A 15,844-nucleotide genomic window follows, 5' to 3' on the forward strand; every position below is an offset into this window, starting at 1 on the left:
GAAAAATACACGCGACGAAACGTAATGATCAATTTTGTCCTCAATCTCACGCCATAACAGAAAAAGCTTTTGAACATCTGTAAACTCCGAGCGCTTCGCAGTAAGTGATATTTTCAATGAATCCTCGGATTGTTTTCAAGTTCAAGGACTGTAAATTAAATTATGAAAAACGAAGGTTGTTCTGTTATTTCAGTGTGAATCCTTGCATGCCTGCCAATCGCTGGCGCCGCTTGTTGAAACTAAAACGAAAAAAAAAACTCTTTTAAGATTATCATTGGCTTCTTTTTCACCCCACCACTATTCTTAGCAACAAAAGTGGCCATTTCGTCAGTTTATTGCTCGCCAAAAACTATCAAATGCACTCAAAAGCCTAAAATCTAAAAAAAGTTTACAGGAATCGACCAATCGAGCGAGCGAGCGAGCGAGCGAATGCCATTCCCCACATCGTATCTACATTTCGCTCTTGCGCATGCGCGCAATTCACGAGTCAAAAATGAATAAAAACACGAGCCTGTCTTGATGTTAAGTTTTAAATGATTAGTGAGTTAATGCTAAAACAATTACATTAGTCACCCATGAATCAAATGCGGGATAGAACTATTGTGCCCGTAGTCTGATTGGTCTTTTACCATCCAGTTTCCAGACAACAAATTCAGACACCGTATATTACATAGAAGGGAACATATACACAATAAAGATATTTGGGCTAAAAAACTGCAAAAAAAATACGAGTAAGCTCTCAGTCACCCTACCATTTGATGTGTCAAAAGTTTCGCTCCCGCGGGAAGAGGCTGAACTTTCTTTCAGAACGTCTTGGATTTGCTGAATTTGCAGCGAGAATTTCGTGTCCATTGTCCTCAAGTCCCGGGCGACACTTTCTATTCTCGCAAACAGAGCAAAACCCAACACAATTGAAATGACCGATAAAGTAAAAGAGCACATGGAAAATACTTCTTTACGGTCTCTTTTTCTGGTGGTCATTTTTGTATATGGTACTTTGTTATCCATGGCGAATGGAGATACAATAATGGAATTGTTATTTATGTGCGATTCAGTTGAAGCGCTATGGGGGACCATCTCCAATTGCAAAACTTCCCCTCTAGATTTAGCTTATTTACGTCAAACGCGACCTCAAATATCTACTTCCTTCCACATTCCATCACGCAAAACATTCCCACAGGAGCACTTTTGCTCTGCCCACTACTTAATTACTTATGTTCACGCTTTAAGGTCATGAAGCGACCTTAAAGTAGAAGAGCACATGGAAAATATTTCGTTACGGTCTCTTTTTCTGGTGGTCATTTTTGTATATGGTACGCTGTTATTCATGGCGGATGGAGACACAATGGTGAAAGTATTAATTCATGTACGAGTCAGTTGAAGCACTATAGGGGACCATCTGTAATTGAAAACCTTCCTGGCTTTAGCTTAGTTACGTCATACTTGACCTTAGATATATACTTCCTCTTTCTTAACATCGCGCAGAGCATTCCCACAGGAGCACTTTTTGTTCTACCTATTACTTAATTACTTATGTGCGCTTTGAGGTCATAAAACATCGATAATGCTGTCTTGATTGCCTTGTTCTAAAGCCGTTTCATCAGCTCTTTATCATTGTTTAACACTTGATTGCGATTGAAACTTATAATCTTAAATGGGCCCCTTCCCCTCCCCCCTTCATTAGGGATAATGTTTGCTTATCGTATAATAATACGATGAAAATATCATCCCGTGAACGTGTCTGCTGAAGCGAGTCAGTTGTTTTTGTGGTCACAGCTGACCCTGCGGGTAGTCTTTCATATATCAATAACAACATCTGCCTTAGCTATAGCTTACGACCTTTCAGTTGACCCATGAGGAAATCATGTTTACAACATGACTTCAAGATATCCCGAACCACCAGTATGTTCCTGCAGCGTATCAAGCGGTTCTGGTCGATGTATAGTTTGCAATTTTCCGTGACCCGATCGAACCAAAGTACTAATGGAAAAATTAGACGGCGCTGTAATGACACCGGAGCGTACTAAAAAGGTACGCAGATAAATTCGAAAATCTGGTGATACCTTTAAGCTGTTAGGGTTAGTTAACATCTCTTACACATCCTGTCACGAGACCCAAAAGGAGAATTAAATAAGTTTGTGATCAAATTTCGCAGAAGGTGACGCAAAAGAAATTGTTCACTTTAATTTTAACAATTGAACAAAGTTATCAATTGATTCCACAACCCTTCCCGCAAAAAGAAAAAGATAAAAATGGCCACTGCGGTTCTTCGAAAGCCTGGTAAAAACACCAACTAAATCCCACTAGCGTGTGTGTGCGTCATAAAACGAAAACAAAAATAAAAAACTGAAATGACTCATATCAACGTCGAAAGTCTCACATGTATTTCATGAATCGTTTCACGCAATATCCAAGTTATCCCTAAATATCAGCGAAAAACTTTCCACACTGTACCTCATAAGCCGACTTTTACCTGTTTTGATTTGCATTGATGAAAAGAATTTTATGAAATTAAAAATTGTTCAGACGTTTTATAAAATTGATATCACTTAGCGGCCTAAGTACTTTGCATCTGCTGGCAATCTGCCTAGGAATATTGCGAAGAGCAAATCTGAGCTAAAATTATGATTTTTTATCTCTGGCCACGATTTGGCCTTGGGCGAATAGGCTACTTGCTTTTTTTCAGGTGAGATCAGTCCATCTTGCTCGCTCGGGAAGAAAGTCAAAACAAAGAAAGCGTAAACGACTCTCGTGGGTTTATTGTGCTACAATCCTATTGGCTTCTAGTAACCACTCTTGTTCGGTCAAGAAGGCTGGATTCAAACTCAGTCAATAAGCACTTAATCATATGTCCTCTAAGTTATTTTTAAAAGAAGAACACGCTCCAGACAACTAGTAAAAAAAATCTTCAGTAAAATCCGTTTTCCTTTTTATTTTAAGGAGTCAGAACGAGAACTCAAAATTAATCGAGGAGCGCTACTCGTTATGTCGTTTGTTTTATTTTTAACTCGGGAATTGCGCGCATGCGCAAGAGCGAGTTATAGATACGATATGGGGAATGGCATTCGCTCGCTCGCTCGATTGGTCGATTCCTGTAAACTTTTTTAGATTTTAGGCTTTTCAGTGCATTTGATAGTTTTTGGCGAGCAATAAACAGACGAAATGGCGACCTTTGTTGCTAAGAATAGTGGTGGGGTGAAGAAGAAGCCAATGATAATCTTAAAAGAGTTTTTTGTTTCGTTTTAGTTTCAACAAGCGACGCCAGCGACTGGCAGGCATGCAAGGATTCACACTGAAATAACAGAACAACCTTCGTTTTTCATAAAATTGTAATTTACAATCCTTGAACTTGAAAACAATCCGAAAATTCATTGAAAATATCACTTACTGCGAAGCGCCCGGAGTTTACAGATGTTCAAAAGCTTTTTCTGTTATGGCGTGAGATTGAGGACAAAATTGATCATTACGTTTCGTCGCGTGTGTTCTTCCTGTGTGAAGCAACAAAAGATGCCGGCGACTGACGAAATAACAAGTTAACACGAAAATCAAATAACACCTAAACAAACAATTTTAGCCACAGATTTTCAGTGAATTTTTAAAGAACAATTTTCTTTCAAGTTTCAAGACAATTTGAAGATTCAACATACATACAACGTACTAAAATGCGAAAGTTACACACCACAAAATTGATAAATAGGCCTGAAATGAAATTCTATCTTGTTATTGATTATACGTTGCCTAGCTGGTGACTTAAATCTACCGGTAAAGTAAATCTACTAGGCGGAGATCCAAAATGACGGTGGCAGGCTTGGCTTAGTTATATCACTCAAAACTCGTTCCCGTTTGTCTCATTTGATAAAGAGGGAATCGTTAATGTTTTCATTAAGACAGTATTGCCTTGATTTTCTAATATTTGCAACGAAAGACAGTAAATTTCACTTTTCACCCACATTTACTTCCAACCTTTTCCAGAAACAAACCAGAAACAAAAATGATAGACGTTTAAAACACATGACATCATCCACCTTGTCAAATGTAATAGCATGATCATTTCAATTGTAATGCCTTCTTATCCCAACGTTACTCTGTTTCTTTGCTACCTTAGCGAACACTGAGCTACTGCTCGTACTCTAGATATGACAATCAACTACGAATTCCCTAAACCAAATAAAATTAAACATAATCTAAAAAATCATGTGTCAATTCACGAGTTTACTCACAGAGCACTTTGATTAGTTGAGGGGCGCAATCTCGGAGAATGCAAAAGGGCCGTGTAACTGCAAGGCCGAACGACTTTAGCGCACCGGGTCACGTCAACTCGTTCGTCCCTTCACATGTCAGTTTTCACTATGGTTTTTTGTTTTTGGTTTTTTTATGGCATAATGCGCGCGGGGCCACACGAATCATAAGATAAAACATGATATGGCGTGAAATATACCAGATTTAACTTGCGGTTGAAATCACTACTTATTGTTGCGCATACTCCGGGATAAAGAACTTACCATTATTAGCATTATTTCACACTGAAGGCTCAAAAGCTCGGTTAGTAGAAGCACCAAACTAGTGTTTGAGTAGCATGGAGTAGACTTTTTTTTCTGCATTTTCATTAATTGAAGTTTAATTGCGAGTAATACTTCTAGTAATGAAGAGGGCCACATTTTTGTCAGTTATTACGGTCATCTTTCATTATATTCAGACACAATTCAAGTTTACTAATTCATTCACAAATTTCTTGCCCGTGTGTGCATCTTGAGAGAAGACAACCTCGAGAAAAAAGGTCAGTGTACGGTGTACAATATAGCTCAATGATTGTTATACACTTTACAGTTTTGAGGGCGTCTTATTCTGGAACAAATGGTAACTGTACCACTTTTTCTTGCATATATTGTTATTATGTTGGATTTGAACCTGAAAATTACGTAACCGTTTACAATCTAAAATTAGTAATCATATTCTCGAGCTCCATTCTGTTCTCTCAAACAAGAAGAATTTATTTAACAATCAATAGAGTATTGATGATCATTTCTTTATTCTCGTGACCTTAAAAAGGGTGAGAAAAAAGAGATGCTAGTCCCTCTGAAAGGTCAAAGGTTCAAAGATGTTAATTGACGCGAACGTTATCTGGAAGTTTATTGAAGTACCTTATTTGTTGTGCATGATATTTTATCAAGTTCCTTTTCAAATACTTTTGCGACTTATTACCATAAACAAGATGTCAACGTGCTGCTTTCGCCACATCTGACTTAAAAGAAAAGCACTCAGCACAGAGGTTTAACCATGTCGCCATGCTTTTTCTAGTGTGCAAATGTGTGAAAAAAACAAGAAATAATAATAAGAAAATATGAAATATTTTTTATAAAAGCCCGGCTTATTTCAACCTTCCTCTCCGATAATTTTTCGCTCCCAAAATTTGTATGGTCTCTCCTCCGCAGCTTAAAGAAACCAACGCTACGTGACGGTCTTTGCACGAGCCCAGAGCGTTGCGTGACAAGTTTAGAGCCAACAATGAGCAGACCACCTGTTCTAGCAAGGAGTTTGAAATATGAAGTAGGAAGCTGTAGGTGATTTAGTTCTTGAATCGGTCAGGTCTCTCAATTAATGAGAATTATTTACTAATTTTAAATGAGTAATTAAAAGGATCATTTATTTCTTGAAAGGAAAAGTTTGATTGGTATTCGATAACAAATCGTAAAATAAAGACTAGCTTTCCCTCGATTTCTGTAAAGTGTTTTGCATTTGGAAGCGTCAAGCAACAAACCACTATTTCTCCTTCGCCCGCATTTTCATTCAATTGCACTGATTTAGAGCCTGGAATGGGAATGTTTCTGCATTAGACCTGAAAAAATAAATACAACTTCCTTTGTAAATTTTAGACAAAAAAAAAAACGAATTTTTTTAAGGTGTTCACACTTTTTATTTCCAAGGGCTACCAATACAAGCAAGCAGTTTAAAATCAAAGATATAGTTTTCGAAGTTCATCGATCTGATCTTGCTACAGCAGTGTAACGATCACCCGACCGTGACCTGCTGCATTATAACAACATTCATTCTGCTGATCTTTACCAACATTATAGGAGCCTCCTCCACCCGCACAGGAATCATTTTCATTATCTCCGCTGCTTCCCCCAGAGTACCCTCCGCCTCCTCCGGCGCCTCTTCCCTGTCCGTATCCACCACCACCTCCTCCAAAGCCACCGTCGACAGCTTTAAATATGGACTTTCCGCCCACTTCTCCCTGAAGAAATCCTTTGCCACCTTCTCCACCCATTCCCATGGTGCCAGCAAACCACTTTGAACTTCTTCCGTTGGAGTAAAAACCGCCTCCGCCACCACCTTAAATAAATGAAAGAAAGAAATGGTGATGGAGTTTCGCATAAATTCCCCACAAGACACAATTTCGATATGCAATATCATCTTGCATACAGTGTATACTACTCCTGAAAAGGCAATAATCATCCGAATGCAGAGGCTCCCATCATACTGCACGCTTTGGTAATGTCTAACAGGAAATTGTTCCTCAGGCATTCGGAGGTTATTACGAATGTAAAAGTCTAGTATCGTTGTAAAATCATCTACCAGTATCATTTAAAATATGTGAGATGCTAAAAATTTTCTGCATGCCTAATCTAGACGTAAAAAATATCTCTATCTAATCTTACCTGAATTGCCATCATCAGCTGTCTGTGCACCATGGCCATTGCTTCCTCCTGACCATGATCTGTACCCAGGATTTCCCGATGTGCCTGTGCTGGCATCACATCCGGGTTGTCTTGACTTTAAAGTTAGTATACCTCCTCCTCCCCCGGCTATTATCAAAGGTATATTGCGACCTCTGACGACAAATGTTCCTCCGCCACCTCCACTGGCGAACGGATATAGTGATCTGTTGTTGATCATTCCTTCTTGACCAACAAGTATTTGAATGATCTCACCGCTGGATAAAGTGAAAGTTCCAATCATTCTTGCTCCTCTCCCTCGGTATTGAGCACTATTAGGGTGCTTATCATATCCTCCAGCTGCTCCTATTGCTTCTATTCTGTATTCACCTGTGTACGGCACAGTCCATTGTTGAATACCTCTTAACAGTTTTACTTCTCCGTCATGATCCTGTCCTGTGTATTGACGGCCCAGCGTTGTTGGACCAAGTCTTCCGCTCGCACCAAGATTTGTAAAGACGGCCTTAAAGTCTTATTAGTTAAAATAAAATTAGAATATAATGTTTAGAATTGAATGATTCCGAGTCGAGTAAATAATTGATAAAAGTTTGTTGTACCAATTTACTCTTTATGAAAATAATAAGTTTCGGGAGGATCTCATTACTTGGAGTAATGGGCTTCTGGTTTTGGGGACTTAAGTTATAATTTGAATGCAGGGCTAGATTTTACAACTGTCATTCGCAAAAGGAGAATTTAAAATTGTTGACTAATTTCCCTTTGTAAGTCGAGAGAATTACTTGGTTATTTGGTAACTGGTGAGTTCGCCTCTTTGCGGCAAGTTCACTTACACGAGTTCGCCCCCTAACGTGAGACAAGTTCGCTCCACCTTTATCGGTTCGCCCCCAAAATATTTCGACTCATTTACCCAACCACAGAGAGTGTTAATTTCATTCAAAATATGACGAAAGATGTCACTTTCAACTGAGCTTCTAGGTGGATATTAACTTACAACTATAAAGTGTCTGTCAATAGTATTTTATGTAATGCTTTGGAATTTTTAGGTCAGTGCAAAGTTCTAAGGTAAGGCGACATCACTAGTTCTCAAAAATTGCCACGAACAAAATCGTCCTCAGACATACCTGTGTGTATATAATTTAAGTATGTTAAGGCACTGACAGATCCCAGCTTGTTGGACGCGGTACATTGGTACGTGCCAGAATCTTTGGGATCAAAATCTGATATATGTAGAGTTCCTTTGCTGATAATTGTTCGACCTTGTGGTAACGGGACAAGGTCTCTTGACCAAACTATTTTTGGCGAAGGAACACCAAATGCTTGGCAGGAAACAAATGCGTTTGTACCTCTACTGACTGAAATGACTGTTTGGCTTTTTAGTGAATCGTGGAGGAACTGAGGAAAACAAAACGAGGCAAATGCATGTTTTTATCTAAGTTCGCTTAGCAATTCTTAAAAATCTTGGCTTACTTTCTTAAAAAGTGGATTGTTTTTCAATCAATGGACCAGCTAAAGAGGTGCAATGGTCTTATGCTTTTAAACCAGCATGACCTATATTTTTTATCGCATGATTTTGATGTACAATTCATCCCCTTTATATTGGAGAATCTAAAAGAAATTACAATAAAATACAGTTAAAAGTGTGCAGAAAGCCCATTACCCGTTGATGCAAATTATAATCCTGAAAGCAACGACTCGAGGAACGTTTTGAGTCGATGTCGTCTAAAATTGTGAGAATTTTCAGACCTGTTTTGTATTTTTTGAAAAAGACATTGGTAGAGAGCATTTAAGGAAAGTTTAATACTTGTTCCATGACATTTTTTCTGAGGAAAACCTTAATTGAAATCTTCCGAACATTCCGTGAAGATTTACGTCAATTATTGTGAGAAATAAAAAGATAGCTCGTTGGGATCATAATTACCAACTGTAACAAACTCTTCTCCAAAATATGCTTACCTTCCACGAAGAGCTTCACCTGCTTTTGCACCTCACCCAATATGCTCTTAACTGTGCATACATAATTTCCCGAGTCATTATACGCAGCTTTTCTGATTTCTAACTTATTTTGTGGGCTTGCAAATAAGACTGTACCATCTGTTCTGCTCCAGGTGACGGTAGGCGTTGGGTTCCCATTAGCGGAGCAATAAAACGTGGCAGTTTGGTTTTCAGTAACAGTGACTGAAGTTGGTGATACAGTCACCTTTGGTGCAGATATTGACTCGCCTGGTTCACCTTTAGCTCCTAGTTGTCCAGGTGTCCCTGGGTTTCCTTAGTGTAGTAATGAGAAAAGGAGAGTTGTTAGGGGAAATAATTAAATGATAATCTTAAAGATTGCACCTTTAGATAGAGACATAAAAAATTAATAAATAATAATAACATTATTTAAATAGTACTTTGTACAAAAGTTCTAATACACTTCACGATATAAACAAAAATATATATAAAACAAATAAAAATGAAAATAAAATAAAATAAAGCTTCAAATAGCCTAAGATATAAAATATCGTTTTAAAAGATAAGTTTCCAGAAATGACTTAAAGGTACTAACATTGGAGCTACGCTTGATATAACTAGGAAGACTAGGGGGCCCATATAGGGAGTGCTCGATCCCCGTAAGTTTTCAGATTTGATGGAAGAACTTGAAGTTGAAAACTAGATGAAGACCTTAATCGCCTATTTGGAGTGTACATATGCAGAGGGTTATTAATGTAAGAGGGAGCCAAGTTATTCAGAGCCTTAAAGGTTTTCAAGAGTGATTTGAAAGATCATATGTATAACGTAAACTTAACAACAATGACGAATAACCGTCATATTATGGAAAATGACATTTGGAGCTCAAACGAAAATAATTATGCTGGATGATAATTGATTCGGAAAACAAATTACTTAGTTTTTGGTTAAAGTTGTTGCGACGCTTTAATTCTCAAACGCGATACGAATTACGGCTGGAAAATTATAAGTCAAATTTTTGACTTCAAGTAAGGCTTCGCTATCTTTCAACTGTTTTTAGGACCGGTAAATTTTATTTACAATTGGTAATATATTCTAAAAATTTAATTCAGTGAAAGATTTTGATTAAAAATCATACAATTTTCGGAGTTTTTAACAGAACGCTATGGTGTGAACTCTCGTAAACATCAATTCAAGCAAGGTGAATTCATTGTAATGGTCTCGTACACGCAAGACATTCCTACATCTTACGATTCCGAACAACATAATAAAAACTTCTTTGCATAAATCTTTGATCTTTATCCTTGCTTTTTAATTGTAGTTTTTGGATTGCACGCGATTATCTGATACACCTTACTTAACATTGATAAAACTATTTTTCGAGCACAGGAGGTGAAAGGCCTTTAGTTGTGCGGACATGTGCTGTATGTGTTTAGGTTAAGATTCACTTTGGAAGTGCTTTCCAAAGTTCCCCCTTGTATCGATACCACGATATACGCACGCTAAGCATTAGGCAATGTTGCAAATGAAATGATGAAAGGAATTATACACCAATGAACATTAAATAGTTGCAAAATCAAACAAAAGCACATCCAAATAAAACTATCATCGCAAACTAACATTGTATTATTATTTGACCACATTTTATTGACAAAAATAAGTTTTGCTGTTGTCATTATTATGATTATCATCATTGTCTTATTGTTTACCTTTTTCTCCCTTGATTCCTTTAGGGCCAATATCTCCCTTGATGCCTTGCTTTCCCGGTTCTCCTGGAGGTCCCACAACTCCTCGCTTTCCCTTTTTTCCCTTAACTCCTTTGGGCCCTCTCTTTCCAGGAAGACCACGAGCTCCTATTGGTCCGGGGGACCCTGCCTCACAAACCCTGTTTGGACTTTGACAAATATATCCTTTTATAATCGATCGCACGTATCTCTTGGTAGCCTCTCCAATGTCACAGTGGCTAATCGATTCATTGCCGTTGACTGTATCCACGCTGCGACGAACAACTGGAATTTTGTATCGGATCGCTGAAATAGACAAAATGAAATCATCGACTAATGTTTCAAGTATATTTATACTGCATTCAATATTGACATTTTCAGTAAAGATTTTTTTTCAGTTTTCAGAGTGGGTGGCTCGAGCCCAGATGCTTCTGATTGGAACGAGAACCTTTGATAGTTCATATGGTGCCCTTTTAACCAATCTAACATATTAATGAAGTATAAATCTTATTAGCGTTCTCATACAATTTCTGCAGTCTGATTGGCTTCGCTATTTGTTACTTGTTCCGTTATTCATAACCTACATGGAAAAAATTACGCGCCGAAAACAGATGCGTTGTCATGTAACACGAGTGCAAAGTTGCAACACGAGTGCAAATTACATGTAGCGCGCGCACGCTTTAACTTGCCCTACGGGCTCCGGTAATTTTGTTGTCTTTAAAAAATATACTCTTGCTTATAAACACCAAATTGCACTTGAAATCATGTTATTACCTATACGTATAGCGTGTAAAGCTACTAGCCTAATTTTGTGAGGCTATAGACAAAATTAAATAAAAACACGAGCCTGTTTTGACGTTAAGTTTTGAAAGACTGCTGAATTAATACTAATTAAAAAAAATTACATTAGTCGCTGCGTGATAAAATTCTTGTGCCTGCAGTCTTATCGTTCTTCTATCCAATTTCCAGGAAAAAAAAACACAGGTACTATATACTTTTTAAAGAGAACATATACACAAGGACAAAATTTGGGCTAGATACCAAAGAAATTCAGAGTAAGTTCTCAGTCACCCTACCATTTGATGTGTCAAAAGTTTCGCTCCCGCGGAAAGAGGCTGAACTTTCTTTTAGAACGTCTCGGATTTGCTGAATTTGCAGCGAGAATTTCGTGTCCATTGTCCTCAAGTCCCGGGCGACACTTTCTATTCTCGCAAACAGAGCAAAACCCAACACAATTGAAATGACCGATAAAGTAGAAGAGCACATGGAAAATATCTCGTTACGGTCTCTTTTTCTGGTGGTCATTTTTGTATCTGATACCTTGTTATCCACGGCGAATGGAGATACAATGATGAAATTGTGATTCATGTGCGATTCAGTTGAAGCGCTATAGGGGACCATCTCCAAATGGAAAACTTCCCTTTTAGCTATAGCTTATTTACATCGTAGGTGACCTCAAATATCTATTTCCTTTCTCTTTCTATCACGCAAAACATTTCCACAGGAGCGCCTTTTGCTCTGCCCACTTCTTAATTACTTCTGTTCACGCTTTAAGGTCATGAAGCATACATATTGCTGTCTTGATTGCCCTGTTCTGTAGCCGCTATCAATCATTATTTCAATACTTGATTGCGACTAAAACTTATGATTTGTATAGGGCCCCTACCCTCCCCCCTCCCCTCCCCCCTTCATAGGCGATATTTTTTGCTTATCGAATGATATTATGATGGAAATGTTATCTTATGAACGTGTCGGCTGAAGCGATTCGGTTGTTTTTGTAATCACAGCTGAACCTGTGGGAAATCTTTCATGCATCAATAACAAAGTCTGCCATAGCAAAAGCTTCCGGCCTTTCAGTTGATTTTAAGATATCACGCACCACTAACAAGTTCCGGCAGCGTATCAAGTACTTCTGGTCGAAGCATGTTTTGAAATTTTGCGTGACCCGGTCGTGCCAAATTACTAATAGAGAGTTTAAGATACCTGGACGGCTGACCTCGAGGACGGCTGACCGGAAGTAAATTTCGCGTGTAGACCACAATGCGCATGCCTGGTCCACGCGGATTGCAGTCCTGTTTGTGTCGAGGACGTGAGAAGTGGTGTTTTGCCGTCCACCAGTCAACGTGAGTACTGTTACTATTATTTCCCCATAAACTTCCGCATGTTTTTAGATTTTCGAACTTCATTAGGTGAACATTGTTTGTCACTTTTTTGTTTTGGGCAATAAAACCACTGACAAGCTGGTTAAAATTGTAAAAGTGATGTGCACTGTGCACAGCCACGGTGGAGCATTTCGACTGAACACGTGCGTTAAATTTACTTGCTTTACTAAAAAAAAGTCCCTAGCACTTGAACCCACTTATCCTCTGAGTGAAAGATGTCTTATCTTGTATTAAACTTTAATCTACACGGTCCAAATGCTTTTCCCTTGGTCAGTTAGGAGCGAGAAATCAGAGAAATTGTTTATCTGCCTTCTCTTTATTTACAGGATTAGCGAGCATGGAATGGAAGGAAGAGCACGATCTCCTTCTCTGCCGGGAAATACTCGTCTGTCAGCCATACAAATTCAAAGAAAGAACGGTCGAAAGAGGCAAAATTTGGGAAGAAATTTCGAATCACCTTAATACCTGTGAGACCGCCAAATTCCGTGTAAACAAGCGATCTGTAAGAGAGCGATTCAAATTGATCAAGGAAAAGTTTAAGCGTAAAATTCGAGAGGAGGAAAATTCGTCGGGGATTGACGTGGAACCCACTTCGGAGCTCGAAACTCTAAACTCTTCATCCGTCAATAGCCCTTCCGCGTAAGCAATAACAATCATTTCACGAGTCTTTCTTAAAGATGCCATGATGAACAAAACGTTGTCGTCCTCAGCTTGAAATCTGCTCCTTAACGTGAAAAGTTTCCCGCCAAGGTAGTCGTCATCGACCCCGTCCCTCGCGCTCAATTTTAACGTCCTCGAGGTCAGCCGTCCAGGTATCTTAAACTCTCTAATGGCAAAATTAGACGGCGCTGTAATGCCACCGAAGTGATTTAATACTCCATTGTGTGCCTGAAGTCGCGGAGGAATTCAGACACTGAATCTTCGCATATTAATAGTATTAATTAATCTATTTTTAGACAACTGCTGCTTTCGCCAGGTTAGGCTCTCATGATATAACCACTTGAGTAAGGGTAGCAAAGAAGGGTAGGGTAAGGAAAATTTTTCTAGAAAATGAATGCGTCACGTATAAAAAGATTAACTTCAACTCTCTCCTCTTGTGTGCGAGGTTTCAAGAAATTTGATAGTTGACATTGTGCCCTTTAACGAATCTAACGTATTAATGTACGTAATATAAATCTTGTCAGCATTCTAATACAATTTTGCAGTCGGCTTGGCTTTGCTATTCGTTACTTGTTTCGTTATCAAAAATGTAAATGACAATTCCCATGTAACACGAGTGCAAAGTTGTAACACGAGTGCAAATTAGAGATAGCGCGCGCACGCTTTCAGATGCTCTACGAGCTAGGGCAATTTTGTTGTTTTTAAAAGTATCCTCGTGCTTATTAACGCCAAATTTCACTCGAAATCATTTTATTACCTATACATATGGCGAGTATAGCTACAAGCCTAATTTTTGTTTCTGTAGATAAAAAAATTAAATAAAATTAGTCGCCCATTAATTAAATGCGTGATAGAATTCTTGTGCCTGTAACCTTACTGTTCTTCTATCCAATGTTCAGACAAAAAACACAGATTCCTTATACTATAATTATAGAAAAGAACATATACACAATAAAGAAAATTTAGGCTAAAAACTAGAAAAATTCAGCGTAAGTTCTCAGTCACCCTACCATTTGATGTGTCAAAGTTTTCGCTCACGCGGGAAGAGGCTGCACTTTCCTTAAGGATGTCTCGGATTTGCTGAATTTGCAGCGAGAATTTTGTGTCAATTGTCCTCAAATCCTGGGAGACAGTTTCTATTCTCGCGAACAGAGCGAAACCCAACACAATTGCAATGACCGATAGCGTAGAAGAGCATATGTAAAACATTTCTCTACGGTCTCTTTTTCCAGTGGTCATTTTTGTATCTAGTACGCTTTTATCCATGGTGAGTTGAGATACAATAATGAAAGGGTAAATTCATGTACAAGTTATTTGAAGCGCCTCAGTGGACCATCTCAATTTGAAAACTTCCCTTCTGGCTTTAGCTTATTTACCTCTTACGTGACCTTAGATATTTACTTCCTCTCTCGTTATATCACGCAAAGTATTCCCACAGGAGCACTTTTTGCTCTGATTACTGTTAAATTCATAATGTTCGCGCTGTGAGATCATGAAGCATCGCCGAAGATATTGCTGTCTTGAGTGTCCTGTTCTATAGCCGTTTCAATAGCTATTAATCATTATATTTCTTGATTTTGACTATAAATTATAATCTTGTACGGGCCCCTTCCAACTGTTCCCCCCCCCTCCCTCTTCATTGGCGAATGATGTTATGATGGAAATACTATCCTATGAACGTGTCTGCTGAAGCGAGTCGGTTGTTCTTGTTATCACAGCTGAATCTACGGGAAGTCTTTCATACATCAATAACAAGGTCTGCCTTAGCTGTAGCTTACGACATTTCAGTTGACTTGGGAAGAAATCATGTTTAAAACATGATTCAAGATATCACGCACTGCTAGTAAGTTCCTGCAGTGTATATAGCGCTTCTGGTTGAAGTTTGGTATGCAATTTTGCGTGACCCGATCAAGCAAAAGTACTATTAGACGGCGCTATAATGCTGCCGAAGCATACTATAAAGGTGCCCAGATTAAGTCCAAAATCAAGTGATACTGTTAAGCTGTTAGGGTTATGTTAGTAAACATCTCTCAGGCATCCCTTCACGAGACCCAAGAGGAGAATTAAATGAGCGAGTCATCAAATTTGGCAGGAAGTGACAAAGAAGAATTTTTTTACTTTAATTTTGACAAGTGACCAAGATTTTCTTCCCCTAAATCGAACGAGAAAAATCGTCCACTGCAGTTCTTCGATAGCGCGGTAAAGAAATGTTTTTTCTCTTTTTAAGACTAGAAAACATCAACTCAATCCCACTAGCGTGTGCGTCATAAAAGGTAAACAAAAACAATAAACAAAAAGAAAGAAACAGACACACTTAAAGGGAGACAGAAAGAGTAACATGACCTATATTTATGTCAAAAGCCTCACATGTATTTCATTAAGAATCATTTCACGCAATTTTATCCCTGAATATCAGCGAAAAACCTCCCGCATTATACTATATAAGCCGACTTTTACCTGTTTTGATTGTGAGACTTTTTATGAAATTGAAAATTGTTTGCACGTTTTATAAAATTGAGGTCACCTGGCTTTGCATCTCCTGCTAATCTGTCTAAGAATATCGCGAAGAGCAAATCTGAACTAAATTTCTGATTTTTATCTCCAGTCACCATTTGGCCGTTAATGAACTAGCTACTTGCTTTTTTTCAGCGACACCTATGTTCTGATTGGCTTCCAA

At 38.4% G+C, this 15,844-nt stretch overlaps 2 protein-coding genes across 5 annotated transcripts in view; both read right to left on the reverse strand.

Moving 5' to 3' along the window:
* Positions 1 to 15,844, reverse strand: part of LOC113670538 (uncharacterized) — a 33,312-nt gene that overhangs the window by 7,436 nt on the left and 10,032 nt on the right. Inside the window, exons 1-2 of one of the 4 annotated variants that reach the window (XM_089199820.1) lie at positions 11,422 to 11,797; positions 10,331 to 10,651 (exon numbers count right to left, since the gene is read on the reverse strand). In XM_089199820.1, the coding sequence (XP_089055946.1) occupies positions 10,331 to 10,651; positions 11,422 to 11,746 (646 nt within the window). In that variant the 5' untranslated portion in view covers positions 11,747 to 11,797. Of the gene's footprint in view, positions 1 to 752; positions 2,030 to 10,330; positions 10,652 to 11,421; positions 11,798 to 14,177; positions 14,512 to 15,844 lie in introns of those variants that run through there. The other 3 variants (XM_089199948.1, XM_089199910.1, XM_089199794.1) reach the window with 3 other exon arrangements.
* On the reverse strand, positions 5,891 to 10,651 carry LOC149051892 (uncharacterized). The gene is made up of 5 exons (XM_089203273.1): positions 10,331 to 10,651; positions 8,628 to 8,939; positions 7,796 to 8,066; positions 6,660 to 7,187; positions 5,891 to 6,333 (listed from the first exon to the last, which is right to left on the reverse strand). The coding sequence occupies exons 4-5, from the start codon at positions 6,958 to 6,960 to the stop codon at positions 5,993 to 5,995; spliced, it is 642 nt and encodes a 213-aa protein (XP_089059399.1). The 5' UTR covers positions 6,961 to 7,187; positions 7,796 to 8,066; positions 8,628 to 8,939; positions 10,331 to 10,651; the 3' UTR covers positions 5,891 to 5,992.

Source organism: Pocillopora damicornis, chromosome 1 (genome assembly GCF_964200805.1).
Source record: "Pocillopora damicornis chromosome 1, jaPocDami1.2, whole genome shotgun sequence".
NCBI lineage: Eukaryota > Metazoa > Cnidaria > Anthozoa > Scleractinia > Pocilloporidae > Pocillopora > Pocillopora damicornis.